The following is a 24,031-nucleotide window of genomic DNA, read 5'->3' as shown; positions in this document are numbered from 1 at the left end:
TAGGCTAGCAGGTTGGTCAGTGTGATGGAAAAGCTAAGCTTGGTGGCTGGTGGACATACCTGTGTCCAAAGCCATCAGAACCTACATACAACACATTTTATTTATGAGCATCAATCACTTTTTCCTCTAGATTCTGCATTTTATTCTCTAAGCAAATAAAATCCCCTCATTGTCAGTTCAACAGATTTAACAATTTAGAAACAAGTGATAGGAGCTTTTATCAAAAATAACTGTACGAACACCTAACAATTTACTATTACCATGCAGGTGTCTTCAGTTTAAAAAGCTTTTCAGATGCTTGAATGACTCTCAAGTGGTCATTGGCCAGGACACTTGCTCCCAGGAAAAATCCAACTTCCCAGTAGCTCTGGAGCTTTTCCAAGTTTCCCTTTTTACCAAGAAGGCTACTGAGCTTCACCCCTAGAAGATGAAAAGGAAGAATAACTTTACAACACATGGCAGGCAGGCAGAGCTGACGTTTTATTAAAAAGCAAAACTAAGCTTTCATTCCTCCTTTCAGATTAAAATAGTTTTGTTAAGTTTCTGATTCTAAAAAGGGCTTAAGTTCACTGTAAAAAAAAAAAAAGAAAAAAAAAAGCAGACTAATCAGAAAGGTACACAGAAGCAAGTGAAAATTTCCCTCAATTTGAAAACCACAAAATAACTGTCAGTGTCACACTGATGTACATCGTTCTAGAATTTTTATATATGCATATATGCATAAGTTAAAAGGTGATAACACTCAACCTCTTGCTGTGTAACCTCCTTCTTTCCCTTACTATATCATGGATTCTTAAATTACTTGAAAGGGAAATATACAGAAATTCTATCCATCAGGTGAAGTATAAATGTATACAGTACATATAGTTTACAAGAGTAAAATGCTATAATAATTATGCGAAAACACTTATACACTTACAAAGTTAAAGAAATAAGGAAACTGACAAATAACATTGTTTTGTTACTTCTGGGTTCTTTGCATTTCATTCTAACTTTTTATCTCTACTCTGCCTTGTATTATTTTTGCATTTGGAAGGATTTGTTTGCTTAAAAAATATATATATCTCCGTAGAATTGCCACTAACATCCATAACATATGACAGGAAAGTTACTAAATGTCAGGAAAGTTATCTGCGATTTGGGAGTAAGGTAAAAATGTAGAACATGTCATTTCAATATCATATGGAGGCATAAGGCCACTCTAGGGCTGTCTAGGGAAAGTGTAGCTAAGTTCATCTCACTATTTATTAACGATCTTAGAGAAGTTTACCTGTTAACTTGTATAATATGTTTTTGTTCAGGAGAGATGTAAATAATTTCTGCCTAGTTAAACAGTGAATCCCTAAGATTTATAAACTGTTGGACATAAACAAGCTTTTTAAAACAATCAAACTCGGATATCTGATTCTAACATTTCTTTCTTCAATTATGAATACCCTAGCTTCTTAAATAAACTTTAAACGGGACATAGCCTCTTACTGTTTCCATGTTAACTGAATTAAATAGAATAATATTTTATATTTTCTGAGAGTCATAAATTTATCTTTTTTGAAAATTATACTTTAACAAAACAAAACAACCTTTAAAAACCTTTATGCTGGGCTTCCCTGGCGGTGCAGTGGTTGAGAGTCCGCCTGCTGATGCAGGGGACACGGGTTCGTGCCCCAGTCTGGGAAGATCCCACATGCCATGGAGTGGCTGGGCCCGTGAGCCATGGCCACTGAGCCTGCGCGTCCGGAGCCTGTGCTCCGCAACGGGAGAGGCCACAACAGTGAAAGGCCCGCATACCGCAAAAAAACAAAACAAAGAAAACCCCACAAACTTTATGCTGCTTTTTATCATATAATTCCACTTAAGCCAAGAAACTTGTAGGAAAAAGTCCATCTGGGAATTCTTCACATTTTGAGATGATAAATTAAAAAGAACGGCTTTGCCACCTTAAAATTTCATGAGATGAGAAAAATTACACACGTGTATGCAACAACATCCATGATCTCCTATCTGGACATAAAAAATACAACAAATACAAATGGAAGAAGAAAGTGCAGGGGGGAAATCAGACACTAAAAATATGTGTCTCTATCAATCTCAGTTGAAAATGAATTCTCTTTTTTGTGTCATACTTGGGAACAACGAATGCAGAACTGATCTAGTGCCAAACCATTTAAACATTTAAATAGGGACTATGAAAGTGTTTAATAGTAAAATTACAATATTAGTTTTAAAATAAAATTTCAGGTTTATTCATGCTTCCCAGAAGTTCATTCTATGAGGGTGATATTAACGTTAGCCTTGGCATAAATTTGTCACATGATTGTTACCCTAAGCCATTCTGCATTCAGACAAAAATTTTTTTTTTAAATGGCAAATACTATTTTAGTATATGGATGGGTCATTTTAATTTCCCCAAATGCAGATGGTGGCTGCTTTTTATTACTATAAACATTCTTATACATGTCGCTTTGTGCACTTGTTCGATTACTTCTTTGTAATAAAGTCCTAAACCTGGACTTGTTAGGGACAGAAGATATGCCCATTTTAAGTGCTGATATTACGGACACTATCATGTCCTTTCATCTTTGCCAATATGATGGAGGAAAAAGGAAACATTGTCTTTTTAAACCACTTATTTCACATTCACCATATCAGGTGGCACACATCCAGCCATCCCACCATTAGGGATGCTGGTTGGATCACTGACAGCTGGATCCCTCGAGGGAATATATACAATGAATTGTATGGGAACGTTTGTTCCTTTGTTATTAACAAGCAATCTGTGGGTGAGCTTTGGTATCATGTAAATATGGCAAATGAAAATTAAAAAAAATAAGCATCTTAATGGTTTTAGTTCTAATTGATGATCCTTGTCAGAATCATTATTTTAATATCACTAGCATTATCAACTTTATCATTCCTTCTACTTTATTAGCTAGCATTCTTTTGAAGAATACATTCTCCTGAAGAATATACAGTTAGTATGTAGCATGTCTTAAGAAGAGCTTTACCTCCTCAACTGGATGAACTATAGTATCCCTTTAAAAGGAAGGGAAAGTACTGAATTTTTTTCCTTATAATTTTCAATTTTCTAAGAATTTGGTCACTTCCATAGATGGCAAGTGACTTGTTTCGTGGTTGGTGACGCGTTTTGATTTAGTTTTGATTTCTTTTTCTTGATTATCCTTTTAGACTCATGGATTTTTATATTCAGTAATACAAATTTTATTTTAATAGCTCCCTGAAAATAAGATTCAAATAGTGGTTTGTCTCAATTCCAATCACACTGTTCTTTTATTACATCATCATCTCATAAAGTGTCTCATGGTTGAAAAATTCCACAGAAGATGGGAGAATCACCTTTTATTTAGCTAAAGTTTGAATATGAATTTTAAGGCTTGTGAAGCTGAAAAAAGGATAAAGATGTAAGAAGCGGTTCTGTGTTTTTAAATCCTAGTTCTAAATAGGACAAACATCAGTGATTATTCAAAAACTGGGAAATTAAAACACAGATCATGAAGCAATTAGTCATAACCTCAAACAAACACACAACTAGAATTAAGAGTCTTTGGGCAACAGATTATGACAGCTAAGAACTGTTCTTACATTAGAGTTCTTAAAGTTAAGATGATACGTTTGGAAAGCCTCAGATTTGGTGAACTTCTTATGACATCTTAATCTTTAATTGCTTATCCTTTATGAATAAATCAAATTTCAAAATACATCTAAAGAAAAGATTTTATAAATTAAAGTCTGATTACTATCAGAACTCAGGAACTCAGAATAATTTGTATATTTGCAGGGGACCAATAAAAAAAAAAGTGGGAGAAGATATAAATTACTAAAAATTTTGATTAAAAAGAGAATGCAACTTATATTTTTAAATATGCCAGATATGTTATCAATCTTTTTTTATTATATACTATTACTAATAAAATTATTATATTAAAATATTCATTTATTTAGTCAAACTATTTTCCTTGAAAATCCCTTTAACTCTATTTTACCATATAAATATTAACTTTAGGTCAACCTATGTTGATTAGCATAATTTGTGATTGAGTAGAATCTAAATTAGTGAGTTTTAATTGCCTTTTAGTTTTTAAGGACATATAATTTAGAGTGTATATCACAGTATTTTAGAAGCCTAAAACTTAGCTCTTATGGGAACTAAAAATTTATTGTCAAGTCAAATTTTAAGTCTGTGTATGTTTTGCAATTTCCAAAATTAAAAATTCAACTTCATATGCTTTCAAATGTTTGTTCAACATGTATTATGAATCAGCTCTTCTTGAAAAAATTGAAGTGTGTTTCCTTTACAAAGTTACATTAATCACAGTTCCTCAAACCTCAGAGTGCTGACCACCCTTTTTCTTTCCCCCAGCTTTTGAAAGGTATAATTGACATAGCACTGTGTAAGTTTAAGGTGTACAATGTGTTGATTCGATACACTTATATCTGGCAAAATGATCACACTGTAGCCTTAGCTCACACCTCCAACATGTCATATAATTTCCACTTCTTTTTTGTGGTGAGAACATTTAAGATCTACTGACCATTTTAATCTACATTTAACTTAAAAATGAGAATTTAGAATAGGTACATTTCAAACCACTATGTTACTGCTCTACTTACACATGCAAATCAGTGTCAAATTCTGTGATGATCTGCAGGCTTCAACCTCAAGTTCAAGAACAGAGCAATACAAATCATTTTTAAATCACTGATGCATAAGGAGTTTTGGCTAGTGTAGAGTTTTTTAAATAACCTTAGATGCAAAATTTTATTATAATTATAATTTAATTATAATAAATAATTATTTATAATAAAATAATTATATTTATGAAAAGTGTATATTTTACTGATTTCATTTTCCAACTAAAAATATTATTTCAAATAAAACTTTGTGCATTGAATACCACTGCAATCCAGCAGCAACCATTGTATCATTCTTTTAGTCTGCGTCTTTTAAAACGTACTTAATACTCAAACTTTACTTGCCTCAAAGATTTCCCAGAACATCATATAAGGCCATTTTATTAGTCTTTCCCAAATAATGTAAAAAAAAAAGTCCAGGGCTCATTTTTTCTTATGACAAATTAAACAAAACATTTCTCCAGTTAAAAATCTTAAAGGAAAAGTTTCTTCTACAATTCATAGCTTAACTAAGATAAATTTTTTTCCTCTACGAAAAATATGGCAAACTATTTCTATGTCTGTAGTAAAAACTCCTGCAAGAGTTGTAAAGGATCTCTGAAAGAGAGGGGTTAGACACTCAAAAGAGAGCAAAATCTGATTACCTTAGCTAGTATTCAATATCTAGAACCTTAAAAAATGTTATCAAAGCCAGAACCAAGGAAATCACACAGAATTTGTTCACTGAGATATCCTAATCTTCAAAAATTCCAAAGAAGGGTCAGCATATGAGACAATGTCCACTGATAAAAGGGAAAAAAGCACATTCTATCAATGGCTACAATTCAGAGACGGTCTCTGAGGAGACCAGTCACTGCCAAGACTGCCATCTGCTTGACCTGTTGTTCTAGGGGTTTGGGAGCCTCCACCTCCAACAAAACTGAAATCATACGGGCAAGTGTACAAGAAACAGAAACAGGAAATATCAGAGTTTCCTTCCTCCCTTTCTTTCTTTCTTTCTTTCAGCCCCAGGAAAGCAAAATCAATCTAAGATAGGAAACTTCCCTGATGTTCCACAAAACACTATCTTATTTGGCAGTTGAGGGCTGAATGCAGAGCCCATATTTTTAATTAGTTTGAGCTGGAATTAAAAATATCAGGTAAAATAAACTAAAAACTGAATTACAACCCAATGTCAGGATTTTGCACAACAATATGAAACATTAAATAAGGAGATGTAATTTGTTTTTTAGGAAGTCAGATGGGACAGAAAACAAAGGGACTATCTATCAAAGATTCTTTTTCTTTGTATCGTTGGGTACAGTTTCTTGATTTCCATGGAAAGCGTCAAGCTGTAATTACCAACTTTTCGGAGCTCAAAGGAAGATTCGAACTGGTGCCCAGATGCCAGGAGGAGGACCGCATAATTAATTCCTGACTGTAGTGTTGGCTCAGATTCAAATGCCTTTTTGAACCTATAAAAAAACACACACACACACACACAAATGTACAAGTTTACTTTTTCAGTCATGAAAGTTTGAGTTTGCAATAGCTTCTGTTTGCATAACTCCAAGGCCTGAGCAAGTAAAAATATTCCACGGCTTTCACCCCAGAATCTAGTGTGCTATTAGGATTTAATGCTTAAGTGACTATATACCCTCACCCTCAGCAACATGGCATTCCCCTCACTTAACTCAGCCTCATCATAGCATCTCCAGTCTTTAAAAAAATCCTCTCTTCAAAGTCTTCCAGAAATGTGAGAGAGCGTGTGTGTGTGTGCAAACATGTGCAAACAGTGAAAATTTAAAGAGCCCTGTACATATTTTAAGTAGTTTTTAAAAGATTCAAAAATACACAAAGCAAAAAAAAATATATATATATATATATATATACACAAAACAATGAGGAAGATCATTTATGTAACATACTGAAACAATCACTTCCATAAGAGTGATATAGAAATGCAATAAAGAATGTCAGTTGCAGTAAGAAATTAAGGAAAACAGAGATTGTGCCTGTGCATACTAATTTTGGCTCAAAGAGAATGAGAACACTTTTCTGAGTATGCATGAAACTGAATATCAACCTTTAAAAACGTTTCACAATTTGAGAAGACTTCAGTGTTTGTACATCCCCTGTATTTTCAAGGTAACACTTCCTAGGTTCCATTCAAGGGTCTCCTCACATACGTCATTTAACAGGCAACAATATTCAATATTATTTCATTTAAGAGCATGAAGAAGAACAAAATTAAAATAAATGCCCTAGTGACTAATAGAAACTGAGCCAAACATGAAAAATGAAATAGCTATTTAAAAAAATCAGATCAAGGAAAATATAAAGACTAAATACCTAATGAATAACCATTTAATGATACAAAAAAAAGGATACCTAGGGAAAAACACATTAAAATTCCAAGACAGAGGCATTCTTATTAAAATCATTAACTGTGAAACTGAAAGGTGTGAATTGCCAAAATGGCAGCCCCCACAATAATGTACATTAGAGTATATTCTTGGCTTTTATATACACCTGAAGTTTTCCATAATTTAAAATGGTAAGGTAAACTTCAGAAGAAAAGTACATCTTTTCTGAATATTGAGAATCATGTGCCCTTTTTAAGGGTCTTACTTTTTAAGCAAAAAAAGTGTCTCAAAGGAAACAAAACTCAAATAACTATTAATCTTAACTAGTTGGCTCGAATAGTTATATATGTGAAATAAGAAAAAAATATTTCTAACTGCATCACTGTTGCTGATTAAAAAGCATTTTTCTCTCTCCAGAAGTACAGGTGTTTCCCAAATCTAAAATGGAAAAAGCATGTACCCAGACTGCTGATATCCAAAGCAGGTCATATCAAGGAAAGACATGATTTGTAAGTCTTAGACTCATATAAGACCCAAAGGTCTTTGTGTTTGTTCAGAGGCAAGTAGAAGGTCCCAGCAAAAAAAGATATAGGAGAAGAGAGGAGTTAATACCTTTCTTTCTACCAATACTTTATAGTTTCCACAAATTCATATCAAGATACATAATAGTTTTCAACAAATACATTCTTTCATTTCTCCTGAAAGAAAAGAACATGGAAGAGTTCTCTTCAACATATTCAAAGGAAGATGCAGAAAGCAAGATAATACCAAATCAGCCAATAAATATTGACTAAGTGCTCCCTATGTGTCAAACTAACCAAAATGAAAAATTGGGCTTACAGCTGTTTTTTCTGTTACCATGAACAATACATTTAAGAATATTTTAACCAAAATATAGATGCAATAAATTAATAATTTATACTTTTTATGGCTCACAGAACTCCATAATAATAAGCTGGGTATCAAGGAGAAAGTCTTAAGGAAGTGGAAATTCTCACACACTGTAAAAGTACATTAGTATAGTATTTCTCGGCAGAAATTTGCCAATATCTATCAAAAATTGTAAAATATTAAAAAAAGCAATGCATACCTATTGACACAAGATTTCCATATCTATGGGTTTATACTAAGAAAAAACATTAAATATGTAATCAGAAATTTGGTTACAAGAATATTTGTTACAAAATGAAACAGTACTTCCTAAGTTTCCCACAATATTATAAAATGGAATATGGAATAAAATGTATTCTGAATGTTGGAAAGCTATGTAACTGTTTAACTTAGAAGAATAGTCAATGTCAGGGGAAAACCTGAGTTTCCAGGTAAGATATAATAGTCTACTTGGGAGCCATCACTCCTGCTACAACAACTAGGTGGGAAAAAGGATACACATCAAAAACATATTTTTATAGATGCTGGAGATCTATGGAAGCAACAGCACAACAAAATCACTGAAATAAAATTCCGAACAGGGACGTGTCCTACCAAGGAGAGCTGAATTGCTTTTGTCGCTATAGGGGCATTTGCTGATTCCAACCATAATATTAAGCATAGGCTTGGCACAGGCAGAGAAACTCTACCTATTTGAAACGCTACCAGGGAAAAGAGAAACAAGTGGATTTCCTGATAGTTGCATGGGCTGGCATGACAGGGTGAAACCTGGAGGAACCGCAAATGTGCAGCCGGTTTTCTCCACAGGACATTTGTTGAATACTGGCTATATGAGCAGTTGGGGATGAGGTATGGCTGGAATGGCAGTGAAATATGAAGTCCAGCAGTACTTAGGAGTGAAGTGTTACTTGAGGGAGAGGCTGCAACAAATAGATGGCAATCTCCTCCAAAGTCTGGAGCTGTATAAGAGAATAAGCAGTCAAACTCAAAACCCCAAAGGGCAGTTATAAAATCTTCCACAGTACTTAAGGGATAAGAAGATAGAACCCTGCTTGGCTCTCAATCAAAAGCTGAGGGCGGTCACATCCAGGAAGCAGGAACAAAACAGAGACAGACAGGGTCAAATAAAACTGAAACCCAGGATGGCGGAGTAGAAGGACGTACTCTCACTCCCTCTTGTGAGAACAGCAGAATCATAACTAGCTGCTGGACAATCATCTACAGGAAGACACTGGAACTCACCAAAAAAGATACCTCAAATCCAAAGACAAAGGAGAAGCCACAATGAGACAGCAGGAGGGGCGCAATCACAGTAAGATCAAATCCCATAACTGCTGGGTGGGTGACTCACAGACTGGAGAACACTTATACCACAGAAGTCCACCACTGGAGTGAAGGCACCCCAACCTGGGGCTCCAGCAACGGGAAGAGAAATTCCTAGAGAATCAGACTTTGAAGGTTACTGGGATTTGACTGCAGGACTTCAACAGGACTGGGGGAAACAGAGACTCCACTCTTGGAGGGCACACACAAAGTAGTGTGTGCATCGGGACCCAGGGGAAGGAGCAGTGACCCCAGGGGAGACTGAACCAGACCTACATGCTAGTGTTGGAGGGTCTCCTGCAGAGGAGTGGGGTGGCTGTGGCTCACCATGGGGAGAAGAACACTGGCAGCAGAAGGTCTGGGAAGTACTCCTTGGCGTGAGCCCCCCCAGAGTGTACCATTAGCCCCATCAAAGAGCCCAGGTAGGCTCCAGTGTTGGGTCGCCTCAGGCCAAACAACCAACAGGGAGGGAACCCAGCCCCACCCATCAGCAGTCAAGCGGATTAAAGTTTTACTGAGCTCTGCCCACCAGAGCAACAGCCAGCTCTACCCACCACCAGTCCCTCCCGTCAGGAAACTTGCACAAGCCTCTTAGGTAGCCTCATCCACCAGAGGGCAGGCAGCAGAAGCAAGAACTACAATCCTGCAGCCTGTGGAAAAAAAAACCACATTCACAGAAAGATAGACAAGATGAAAAGGCAGAGGGCTATGTATCAGATGAATGAACAAGATAAAACCCCAGAAAAACAGCTAAATAAAGTGGAGACAGGCAACCTTCCAGAAAAAGAATTCAGAATAATGATAGTGAAGATGATCCAGGACCTCGGAAAAAGAATGAAGGCAAAGATTGAGAAGATGCAAGAAATGTTTAACAAAGACCTAGAAGAATTAAAGAACAAACAAACAGAGATGAACAATACAAAAACTGAAATGAAAAATACACTAGAAGGAATCAATAGCAGACTACTTGAGGCAGAAGAACCGATAAGTGACCTGTAAGACAGAACAGTGGAATTCACTGTTGCGGAATAGAATAAAGAAAAAAGAATGAAAAGAAATGAAACAGCCGATGAGACCTCTGGGACAACATTAAATGCAACAACATTTGCATTATAGGGGTCCCAGAAGGAGAACAGAGAGAGGAAGGACCCAAGAAAAAGGCTGAAGAGATTACAGTTGAAAACTTCCCTAACATGGGAAATGAAATAGCCAACCAAGTCCAGGAAGTGCAGAGAGTCCCATACAGGATAAACCCAAGGAGAAACATACCGAGACACATAGTAATCAAATTGGGAAAAATTAAAGACAAAGAAGAATTATTGAAACCATCAAGGGAAAAACGACAAATAACATACAAGGGAACTCCCATAAGGTTAACAGCTGATTTCTCAGCAGAAACTCTACAAGCCAGAAGGGAGTGGCATGATATACGTAAAGTGATTAAAGGGAAGAACCTACAACCAAGATTATTCTACCCAGCAAGGATCTCATTCAGATTCGATGGAGATATCAAAAGCTTTACAGACAAGCAAAAGCTCAGAGAATTCAGCCCACCAAACCAGCTCTACAGCAAATGCTGAAGGAACTTCTCTCACTGGGAAACACAAGAGAAGAAAAGGACCTACAAAACCAAACCCAAAACAATTTAGAAAATGGTAATAGGAGCATACATATCGATAATTACCTTAAACGTGAATGGATTAAACGCTCCAACCAAAGACACAGGCTTGCTGAATGGATACAAAAACAAGACCCATATATATGCTGTCCACAATAGACCCACTTCAGACCTAGGGACACATTCAGACTGAAAGTGAGGGGATGGAAAAAGATATTCCATGCAAATGAAAATCAAAAGAAAGCTGGAGTAGCAACACTCATATCAGAAAAAATAGATGTTAAAATAAAGAATGTTGCAAGAGACAAGGAAGGACACTACATAATGATCAAGGGATCAATCCAAGAAGAAGATATAACAATTATAAATATATATGCACCCAACATAGGAGCACCTCAATATATAAGGCAACTGCTAACAGCTATAAAAGAGGAAATTGACAGTAACACAATAATAGTGGGGGACTTTTAACACCAAACTTACACCAATGGACAGATTATCCAAAATGAAAATAAATAAGGAAACAGAAGCTTTAAATGACACAATAAACAGGATAGATTTAATTGATATATTTATAGGACATTGCATCCAAAAACAGCAGTTTACACTTTCTTCTTAAGTGCTCACAGAACATTCTCCAGGATAGATCACATCTTGGGTCACAAATCAAGCCTCAGTAAATTTAAGAAAACTGAAATCATATCAAGCATCTTATCTGACCACAACACTATGAGATTAGAAATGAATAACAGGGAAAAAAACATAAAAAATACAAACACACGGAGGCTAAACAATACGTTACTAAATAACCAAGATCACTGAACAAATCAAAGAGGAAATCAAAAAATACCTAGAGACAAATGACAATGAAAACACGACAATCCAAAACCTATGGGATGCAGCAAAAGCAGTTCTAAGAGGGAAGTTTATAGCTATACAAGCCTACCTCAAGAAACAAGAAAAATCTCAAATAAACAATCTAACCTCACACCTAAAGGAACTAGAGAAAGAAGAACAAACAAAACCCAAAGTTAGCAGAAGGAAAGAAATCATAAAGATCAGAGCAGAAATAAATGAAATAGAAACAAAGAAAACAATAGCAAAGATGAATAAAACTAAAAACTGGTTCTTTGAGAAGATAAACAAAATTGATAAACCATTAGCCACACTCATCAAGAAAAAGAGGGAGAGGACTCAAATCAATAAAATTAGAAATTAAAAAGGAGAAGTTACAACAGATACAGCAGAAATACAAAGCATCCTAAGACTACTATAAGCAACTCTATGCCAATAAAAAGGACAACCTAGAAGAAATGGACAAATTCTTAGAAAGGTATAACCTTCCAAGACTGAACCAGGAAGAAATAGAAAGTATGAACAGACCAATCACAAGTAATGAAATTGAAACTGTGATTAAAAATCTTCCAACAAACAAAAGTCCAGGACCAGATGGCTTCACAGGTGAATACTATAAAACATTTAGAAAAGAGCTAATACCCATCCTTCTCAAATTCTTCCAAAAAAATGTGGAGGAAGGAACACTCCCAAACTCATTCTATGAGGCCACCATTACCCTGATACCAAAACCAGACAAAGATACTACAAAAAAAGAAAATTACAGACCAATATCACTGATGAATATAGATGCAAAAATCCTCAACAAAATACTAGCAAACAGAACCCAACAACACATTAAAAGGATCATAAACCACGATCAAGTGGGATTTATCCCAAGGATGCAAGGATTTTTCAATATACGCAAATCAATCAATGTGATACACCATATTAACAAATTTAAGAATAAAAATCATATGATCATATCAACAGATGCAGAAAAAGCTTTTGACAAAATTCAACACCCATTTTTGATAAAAACTATCCAGAAAGTGAGCATAGAGGGAACCTACCTCAACATAATACAGGCCATATATGACAAACCCACAGCAAACATCATTCTCAATGGTGAAAAACTGAAAGCATTTCCTCTAAGATCAGGAACAGGACAAGGATGTCCACTCTCACCACTAATATTCAACATAGTTTTGGAGGTCCTAGCCACAGCAATCAGAGAAGAAAAAGGAATAAAAGGAATCCAAATTGGAAAAGAAGAAGTAAAACTGTCACTGTTTGCAGATGACATGATAGTATACATAGAGAATCCTAAAGATGCCACCAGAAAACTACTAGAGCTAATCAATGAATTTGATAAAGTTGCAGGATACAAAATTAATGCACAGAAATCTCTTGCATTCCTATACACTAACGATGAAAAATCTGAAAGAGAAATTAAGGAAACACTCTCATGTACCACTGCAACAAAAAGGATAAAATACCTAGGAATAAACCTACCTAGGGAGACAAAAGACCTGTAAGCAGAAAACTATAAACATTGATGAAAGAAATTAAAGATGATACCAACAGATGGAGAGATATACCATGTTCTTGGATTGGAACAGTCAATATTGTGAAAATGACTATACTACCAAAGCAATCTACAGATTCAATGCAATCCCTTTCAAATTACCAATGGCATTTTTTACAGAACTAGAACAAAAAAAATCTTAAAATTTGTATGGAGACACAAAAGACCCCAAATAGCCAAAGCAGTCTTGAGGGAAAAAAACGGAGCTGCAGGAATCAGACTCCCTCACTTCAGACTATACTACAAAGCTACAGTAATCAAGACAATATGGTATTGTCACAAAAACAGAAACATAGATCAATGGAACAAGATAGAAAGCCCAGAGATAAACCCACGCACCTATGGTCAAATAACCTATGACATAGGAGGCAAGGATATATGATGGAGAAAAGACAGTCTCTTCAATAAGTGGTGCTAGGAAAACTGGACAGCTTCATGTAAAAGAATGAAATTAGAACACTCCCTAAGACGATACACAAAAATAAACTCAGACCTGAATGTAAGACCGGACACTATAAAACTCTTAGAGGAAAACATAGGAATTACCCTCTTTGACATAAGTCACAGCAAGATCTTTTTTCATCCACCTCCTAGAATAATGGAAATAAAAACAAAAATATACAAATGGGACCTAATAAACTTAAAAGCTTTTGCACAGCAAAGGAAACCACAAACAATACAAAAAGAAAACCCTCAGAATGGGAGAAAATATTTGCAAATGAATCAACAGACAAAGGATTAATCTCCAAAATATATAAACAGCTTATGCAGCTCAATATTAAGAAAACAAACAACCCAGTCCAAAAATGGGCAGAAGACCTAAATGGACATTTCTCCAAAGAAGACATAAAAATGGCCAAGAAGCACATGAAAAGCTGTTCAACATCACTAATTATTAGAGAAATGCAAATTAAATCTACAATGAGGTATCACCTCACACCAGTTAGAATGAGCATCATCAGAAAATCTACAAGCAACAAATGCTGGATAGGGTGTGGAGAAAAGGGAACCCTCTTGCACTGTTGGTGTGAATGTAAATTGATACAGCCACTATGGAAAACAGTATAGATGTTCCTTAAAAAGCTAAAAATCGAATTACCATATGATCCAGCAATCCCACTACTGGGCATATACCCAGAGAAAACCATAATTGAAAAAGACACATGCACCCCAATGTTCATTGCAGCACTATTTACAATAGCCAGGTCATGGAAGCATCCTAAATGCCTATCGACAGACAAATGGATAAAGAAGATGTGGTACCTATATACAATGGAATATTACTCAGGCATAAAAAGGAACAAAATTGGGTCATTTGGTGAGACGTGGATGGATCTAGAGACTGTCATACAGAGTGAAGTAAGTAAGAAAGAGAAAAACAAATATCATACATTAACACATATATGTGGAACCTAGAAAAATGGTACAGATGAACCAGTCTGCAGGGCAGAAATAGAGACACACATGTAGAGAACAAACGTACAAACACCAAGGGGGGAAAGCGGGGGTGGGGTGGTGGGGTGGTGGTGGGATGAGTTGGGAGATTAGGATTGACATGTATACACTGATGTGTATAAAATCGATGACTGATAAGAACCTTCTGTATAAAAAAATTAATTAAATAAAAATTTTTAAAAAATAAATAAAGTAATTTAAAAAAAAAAACCAAAACTGAAACCCCGACCAACTCAACTCAGTTGTGGTTTTCGAGGTAATCATCTTCTCACCCTGCCTGGCTAACAGAGGAAAGTAAGAGCCTTCTATGAGAGAAAATAAAATCTCCTCAGTCTCAATAATTCTTAAATACAAAATATATGGCATACAATAAAGAATTATGAGACATGCAAAGAGTCAGGAAAATGTGACCAATAAACAAAAGAGCAAAACAGACAAGAGACCTGCCTCACAGATAATTCAGATGTTGGAGTTTGTAGACAAGAACTTTAAATAATTATTACAAATATGGTGAAGAAAATTAAGAAAGAAATGGACAAATGAATGAAAAGAGAAACAATTTTAACAGAGAGTTGAAATCTAAAAGAAGAGAATCAAATAATCTAGAACTAAAATGTACAATGCCTGAAAATAAGAATTCATTGTATGTGTTTAATAGCAGATGACACAGCAGAAGATAGATTTGGTGAAATGAAAAAAACAGGTCAATAAAAAATATCAAAACTGAAACAGGGAGAGAAAAAGGTAGGGTAAAAAACAAAACAGAGCATAAGAGACATGTGAGATATAGTTAAATGGTCTAACATATGTATTACTGTAGCCCCAGGAAGAGAAAAGAGAGAATACAGAACACAAGAAATATTTGAAGACATAAGGCCAAAAATATTCCAAACTGTTGAAAACATTAACCCACAGATCCAAAAAGGTCAGCTAACTTCAAGCACGATAAAATAATAAGCACAGCCTAAATGTTGAAACCAAAGACATGGAGGAAAATCTTAAAATCAGCCAGAAAGAAAAAGATACATTACTTTCCAAGGAGCAATACAATTGAGAGCTGACTTTGCAATACAAACTATGGAAGCCAAAAGATAATGCAACAACATCTTAAGAGTGATAAAAGGAAAAAGAAAAGGTGTAAGAAAGATGTGTTCATACAAACAAAAACTGGCAGAATTGGTTGCCAGCAGATCCATATTACAGAAAATACTAAACGTATTCAGGCTGAAGAGTAGTGATTCCAGTTGGAAGCACTGAACTGCAGGAAGAGCATCAGAAAGGGTAAATATTTGACTATATATAAAAGATATTAACTAAACTATTAAATATTTACACTGCTCTAAGTTTCTTTCCTTGTTCAGGAAGTGGTAAAGTACAAATTTAAGGTAGACTGTAAAAGCCAAGGATGTGGATTGTCACCTCTAGGGAACTACTAAAAGCATAACATAAAAAGTATTACTAAAATGTTAACAGATGATAAAATGTAATACTAAATTAATCGAAAAAATGGAGGGAATGGAGGATTAATGGAACAAAGAAGATATGAAATAAATAGAAAATAAATAGCAGGATGGTAAGACATAAGCACAACTACCAGTTACCACATTAAATGTAAAGGACCTAAACATTCCAAATAAAAAAGACTTCTCAAATTTGATTTAAGAACAACAGTGGAAAAAAAAAGAAAAAAAGAAAGAAACAACTATAATGCATTTAAAAGAGACACACTTTAAATATAAGGCTACAGTTAGGTTGAATGTAAAACGATGCATAAAGATGTATCATTCAACTACTAACCAAAAGAAATCTGTTGTGATTATATATTAATATCAGACAAAACTAACTTTAAGGCAAAAATGATTGCAAGATATAAGGAGGAACATTTCATAATGATAAAAGGGTAAGTTCAACAGGAAGATTTATAATCCTAAACACACTTGTTAACATGGCTTCAAAATACATAAAGCAAAAACTGATAAAACTAAAAAATAGACAAATCTACATTCATAGTGGGAGATCTCAAAACACCTGTCTCAGTGATGATCAAACAAGCAGACAAAAAATATCAGTGAAGATGCAGAAGATTTGAATAACATGATTAATCAAGTTAATCTACCTGACTTATGTGGAACACTACACCCAACAACAGTGGACTATATCCTGGGCTATAAAGGCACCTCTCACAGAAATAGAATTAAACTAGAGAACAAGAAAGAAAGATATGTTTGTAAATTGGGCACCTACTTCTGAAGAACCCAGGGGTCGAAAAACTCACACTGAAAATTAAAAGGTATTTGATCTGAACAATATTGAAAGTTCAATACATCAAAATTTCTGGGATGCAGAAGAATTTTTATCTTTAAATGCATATGCTGGGAAGGGAGCAAGGTTGAAAAATCAATGCTCTAAGCTTCCATCTAGAAATATAACAGCATATATTCCCACACAAAGTGGAAGGAGGGTATAATAAAGGAAAGAACAGAAATCAATGAAGTCGAAAATAGATGTGCAATAAAGAAAATCAACAGTGCCAAAAGTTGGTTCTAGGAGAAGATAAATAAAATTGATAAACTCCTAGGTAGGTAGACTGCTCATAAGAGAGAGAAAGAGAATATAAATTACTGTTATTCAAAAGTATCAGAAATGAAAAGTGGGACATTAGTATAGGTCCTACTAGCATTAAAAAGAAACTAAAAGTATATTTGGAATAACCTTATCCCAATAAATACGACAACTTAGGTGAACGGGAAAATTTTCTTGAAAATCACAGATTAGCATGACACAAGAAAAAGAAAGGAAACTGAATAGTTCTATATCTATTATAGAATTTATAGCAATCTGAAATTATTCTTTTTATCAGCTATCTCCCACTATAGAATGTATGCTCTCTGAGAGCAGGACCTTGTCCGTCTTGTTGAGTACTAAATCTCCAATGCCTGATCCATCAGGATGCCTGACTCATTGCAGGTGAATGAAGGAAAACTGTATCCACTTCTTACCAAGAGCCAGGCTGAGACAAGTGATAAATACAGCAGGTCGTATAAACTTTGAATAATCTATTCACTTCCCTAGTAATGTAAATCCTGACCTTGTTAAGACCATAAGACCAGAAAGCTACATCCTTGGACCACATTACTAAATTGTGTACCATCTTCACCATATTACATTTTAATATTATTGGAATTCACTATTTAATAAAAAATATTGAAGATATTGTTTATATAGTTTTCATTGCTGCCTACTTAGAGTCTTACATGAGAAGCTCCTTTAATTTATTGCTAGGAGGGTATAGTCTCCTCTGAAGAAGTGTCATATGATTCACTTTTCATGCTGTTACTAAAAAGCTTATTTTAAAGAGCATGTTGATCCTTATCACTGGAGTATCTGTGTTCCCTGGTGCTAACTTTCCATATATATTTTATCATTTCACTGTTTTCTGTTTTTTGTTTTTTGCGGTACGCGGGCCTCTCACTGTTGTGGCCTCTCCCGTTGCGGAGCACAGGCTCCGGACGCACAGGCTCAGCGGCCATGGCTCACGGGCCCAGCCGCTCCGCGGCATGTGGGATCTTCCTGGACCGGGGCACGAACCCGTGTACCCTGCATCGGCAGGCGGACTCTCAACCACTGCGCCACCAGGGAAGCCTCACTGTTTTTTTAAAATTCAAACTTGATAAAAATAAATATAGATGCTACAATAATGAAACCATCCATTTCACCTGAAGATGATAAATTAGTCATTTTAGGGTAAATGTGCCAAGTATCAACAGCAAATCCCAGTGGCTTGCAAGTTTCTGTATCAGCTGGCTCAGCTCTGCCTGACATTGTTCTCCCTCTGGGACCCAGCCTGAAGGAGAGGCTTTCCCCAGAAAATGGCTAAGGAAAAGTAAACCTGGCACAGCCACGACATAGCTTTTAAAGCTTCTGCTGATAAAGAGTATCAACCAACACACATACCTGAACCTGGTGTCATGGGGTAGGAATATATCATCTTCCTATGAACAGGGACAGTGTATTTCTAACAATAATACAATATAGCCCTGATGATATTCTCTACCACAGGAAGCTGTGGGTACCACCAGATAGTAAAGGAAACAATAACAATAGCTGCCTATCATGACTGGGCACCTACTGGGTACAGGCATTGTACCTGACACTTCGAGCATAATATTTCTAATTCTGACAACTCTTTAAGGTAGGAAGGATTCTCTCAAGTTTACTAATCAGAACATTGAAGCATGGAAATAGTCAGTCACGCAATTTAAAAGTGGTTGAGCAGGAACTTTACCCAATTCTGCTGGATTCCAAAATTGAGCCCTCTTCTCTGTTTGACTCTACTTAACCTTTGGTGTGTGTCTAAAAAAAATTTTTTTAGTCCTTTCTCATTACCTCTGCTTTTGTTTTTGCTTTTTAGTAAAAGGGAGTTGGGTGAAATAGGAAGAATAATAATGAGAAATAAAAATAGAACTGCTTTTATATTAAGGATAAAGCTTGGATTCTATATACTACAGAAACAGGTATTGATATATTCTTGGAAAGAATGGTGTTTGTCACAAAATGTATTTGATCAATCTTATAGACTATAGACTAATATTTTTAAAAGACTGATATGGCAATACTGATGAATGTGTCCATAAAAATGCACCAAAGACATTTCATGTCATTGAAAACTTTACAGTTTAACTAGCAAGAAGATAAATGAACATGAACAATATGTTAGCTCTTACATAAAGAAATCTATAAACAGCGATTAATAGTGTAAAACTATCTATAAAAATAGAGAAGTAAAATGATTAGAGGTAAGTGAAGCTAAATTAAGACTTCATGAAGGAAACAAATCTTAAGGATGGAACCAGGCATCTTAAGAAAATTCTAGTGAGTATATTTGAGTCACTGTATGAAGTTATTTCCACTATTGTTGATTTTTTTCTATTTTAGTACTCAATATTTGTTGAAAGAGGATAAATAATTTGTATTCTTCAACTCATTATTACATTGAAGACTTTCAAAGCTTTTGTTCAAGTTTTCAAAGCAGCAGATTTTTGTTCAAGGGCTGCCTTATATCAGCACTGTATTTGTCACCTGATTGTAAGCTAGCTAAGTGCTTGATAATGGAGTGATGAGCTCTTTATAATAAAGACATAGCTCACTTTTTGCATCTCTACTGAGCTGTTCAACAAAGTCAAGAAAAAAGAAAATATTCTTGAATCAATTGTTTCGAGCTAAAGAGCATCTACTTTCCATCAAAGAAGAAACTGAGCTCAACTCAAGCTCCTTCTCTTTAGCTGTCATTTTCCTTCTTTGTGATACAACAGCCGTGATTCTTTCTGTGAGACACACAAGTAATTAAATTAGAATTTCACGGTGCCTTACATCTCCAGGGATATTTCTGAAATTATCACTCATAAAATAACTCAGAGGTAAAGCAAGACAGCATGGGATGAAAACTAGTGCCAAATCACTGTTGATCTGATCTGGAGATGGGGGGGAAACCCTCTCCAATTCAAACTACTTATTTGCATATGAGCTTTATTATTAAAGAAAAGTCAGGACGAAAAATCTAAAAACTCAAAATTCTAACTACCTTCTTTCAGTCCTTTTACTATTTGCATATTTTTTTCCACAAAAAGAGAATCATGCTATTTTAATAATCTGTTTTTTAATTTTCACATGATATCATGAAGCATGTTACTGTTAAATATTTGTTTAAAACCACAATTTTCTGGACTTCCCTGGTGGTCCAGTGGTAAAGAATCAACCTTCCAATGAGGGGACACAGGTTCGATCCCTGGTTGGGGAACTAAGATCCCTCATGCCGTGGGACAACTAAGCCTGAGTGTCACAACTACTGAGCTCGTGCGCCTCAACTAGAGCCCATGTGCCACAAACTACAAAGCCCACGTGCCCTGGAGCCCAGAGGCCACAACTAGAGAGAAGGCCTGAGTGCCACAACAAAGAGCCTATGCACCGCAATTAAGACCCAACGCAGCCAAAAAAATTTTTATAAAAAGAAGAAAGAAATTCACAAAACCCGAATTTTCTTCTGGGCATATACTCAAAAGAATTGAAAGCAGGACTCAAACAGATATTTGTACACCCATGTTCACAGCAGCATTTATTCACAATAGCCAAAAGGTGGAAACAAACCCAAGTGCCCACTGACAGGTGAATGGATAAACACCATGTGGTATATACATAAAATGGAATATTATTCAGCCTTTAAAAAGGAAATTCAGACACATGTTACAACATGGTGAACCTTGAGAACATCATGCTAAGTGAAATAAGCCATTCACAAAAAAGACAAATACTATATGATTCCACTTATATGAGATACTTAGAGTAGTCAAACTCAGAGAGACAGAAAGAAGAATGGTGTTTTCCAGGAGCTAGGGGGAGGGGAGAATCGAAAGCTGTTTAATGGGTACAGACTTTAAGTTTTGCAAGTTGAGATGGCTGTGGGTGAGCAGTGGTGATGAGAGCACAGCAGTGTGAATGTACTTAATGCCACTGTATCATACACTTAAAATGGTCAAAATGGTAAGTTTTATTTATGTATATTTTTACCACCAACACACACAACTCTGAACGAATGATATTCCATCACTCGGGGATGTTATCCTTCCATTCAACATTTTCCCTACTGTTGGACATTTAGGTTTCTTCCAATTTTTCATTACCATACAATTCAGTGTAGGAACATTATAAACACATCTTTGTTTCCATATCTGCTATTTTTTTAGGATCGTTTACGAAGTACATAACTGGATTAAAGAACATGAATTATTTCAAGGCTCTTGATACATAATGCCAAACTGCATTCCAGAAAGTTCTTACCAATTCACGTTCCCAAGAGCAGTATAGGTGAGAGACTTTTATATCGCACCCATGCCAAATTAAAGTATTCTCGTCTCTTTTCATTCTTGCTAGTTGATAACAAGAAAGCACAGCTCAGGATTTTAGTGGGCACTTACCTGATTGCTCCTGAGAGTGAAGAGTTCTCATATGTTTATGACCAATCTAAACTCATCCTTCCAATAACTGCCAATTCCCTCAAATTAAAATGCAAAACCCATATTCTAAGAAGGCTGGGAAGATGGGAGGAGACAGATTCGGGAAAGCTCTGAAGGGGAGGTAGGGCCGGGGGTTTAAACTTATTCTTAAAAGATATGAAAAGCAGTGAAGGTTTAGGAAGAAGGGACTGACAGCAAAATACAGGGAAAGTCTAAACATTTAATAAAAAAGGAACAGTCATATTATCAATTATGGTTAATCTATTCAATAAAATGGATCCACTAAGCAAAATTTCCAGGGACAAAGAACTCTGCATAGTTGAAAAACTCCCCAAGCAATTCTGATATCCAGCCAGGCCTGGAAACAATTGCTTTGGTTCACTAAGTGAAATCACCCCTATTCTTCCAAATGCTCCTTCCTTTTCACCATAATGCCTGGCAAACATCTAGTTCTCTCACTCATCCCTCTGACAACTGGGTTACAGAAAGCAAGCCTTAGCTTCTCTGCTTAGGTGCATAATGCTCATTAGCCACAATTAGAAAACCTCCACAGTGACTTATTCAATATGACCATTCTTGGACTTCGACTTGGTCATGCCACAACAGAGCTTCACGCAATCTGTCATCTGTTGAATCCCATATTAAATCAAGGTCAAGGCCTGAGAGCAATGCACCAGGGCACTTGTTTACAAAGTAATCATGGGCACACTCTGTGTTTTACCCAAATCTCCAGGTCATCCTGGAACTGCTGGTCCCTTAAGAGCCATCTACATCTGGATACCAATGAGCTGGGTGTCACGCTGAGTTATGAAGAACTCTTCAGGTTTTGTGCTCTAAGGACAAAAATCATCCAAAATTTGGAAACTCACTTATAGAGACAACCAAGGACTAAACAAAAATGTCAGTGAAATAATGGTGAGATAAAACTCTGGGACGGGGGAAGAGGGTGGTAGAAATAGAGATACCACAGAGAAAGATATCTCAAAACCAAGAAAAAAAAAAAGGGCTAATCTGGCAAATGGAAAATAGACATTGGTCTTTATTTGTATGTCGATTGGTTTGTTACATAACTCTTCCAAAGTAAAGCCAACCCCATTAATCATGTAAAAACTAAACAGCTATTAGGCCCGCATGACTGTTTGAATAGCACTGTCACTGACGTAAAAGAAAATTAGTCGATAAGGCAAAGCTGTCTGTTCTTTCCCAAGTTACTATGGAAAAATGAACGTATTAATGCTAAAAACAGACTAAATGCTTTTAATTTCCTGGCTACAGATCTTTTTTGGCATTACAACAGGGAGACATGATTATGCTAATACAGTATAGGTACCTAATTCCCTTTCAAAATTCTGAAAATGATTTCCTATCTCCCCTCAAGAATACCATGAGCTCTAAAACCAAATATGATTTCAAGCAATCAGTGCCTATCCCAGGTGACCCCATGACAGCTATGGTATTGATATATGAAATTCTAGCAAGTCCTATGTACAAAGTATACAGACTTTCTTTTCCCTCATTAGCTAAAATGTTCAACTAGATCCAGAAATAAGAGAAAGGAAACTCAGGCATATTTTGGGAAAAAGGAATCTAATCAATATCCATTAATCTAGTCAATGTCCATTTTGGACAGGGATAAATATAACATTATATAAAGAAATACAAAATATTTTCTCATATTATATACTAAGGATATAACTCCAAGGGCCTACTAAATTCCAGGACTTGAACATATGTTGCTTCATTTAATCTCTCAAACAGAGCATCTATTCCTCCTAAAGTGATGAGTTTAAACCATTGTAATAATGCCGTCTTCCTTGCTAGTGACTTGTGTAGTGCTGCGGTGATGATGAAATACTAGAAGCATAAAGAAATGTAAGGAAAGTGTGGGGTAGGTTTTTATGAGTGTTTTCTTAGTCCTAAGAAAAAGATACAAAAAGTGATGGCCTACTTTTCTCCCATCTCAGACCTGGCATAGCTAAGTTTGATAACTGAAATGGCCACAGCCCCTTACAACTCTAAGAAGGCCAGACTGAGGGCAGAGCCACCCACAGCAATAACAAGGAAACAGACTTGGCTGACATTTTTAAGCTGCCGACTCAACCTAAACCAGACTCAGCCCTATCTCTGGACTTCATGTTTTAGAAGTTACATTTTCTTATTGCTTAAGCCCATTGGAGTAAGGTATTCGGCTACTTTTAGGATGCTAAGAACATTTCTAATTCATCTAGGTAGGTATTATTCTTATTTTTCAAATAAGAAAACTGAATTTCCTAAAGGTTAAGTAATTTGCCTAAGATCACACTGTTTCCAAGTCCTG

The 24,031-nt window shown here is 35.7% G+C and overlaps 1 protein-coding gene across 4 annotated transcripts in view; it reads right to left on the bottom strand.

Moving 5' to 3' along the window:
* Positions 1-24,031, bottom strand: part of MAP3K5 (mitogen-activated protein kinase kinase kinase 5) — a 210,953-nt gene that overhangs the window by 86,882 nt on the left and 100,040 nt on the right. For all 4 annotated transcript variants that reach the window (XM_004263783.4, XM_033406517.2, XM_049695571.1 and 1 more), the window contains 2 exons: positions 5,992-6,104; positions 261-420 (listed from right to left, as the gene is read on the bottom strand). In XM_004263783.4, the coding sequence (XP_004263831.1) occupies positions 261-420; positions 5,992-6,104 (273 nt within the window). The remainder of the gene's footprint in view (positions 1-260; positions 421-5,991; positions 6,105-24,031) is intronic.

Source organism: Orcinus orca, chromosome 12 (assembly GCF_937001465.1).
Source record: "Orcinus orca chromosome 12, mOrcOrc1.1, whole genome shotgun sequence".
Taxonomy (NCBI): Eukaryota; Metazoa; Chordata; class Mammalia; order Artiodactyla; family Delphinidae; genus Orcinus; species Orcinus orca.
This window is presented reverse-complemented; position numbering and strand designations above follow the sequence as displayed.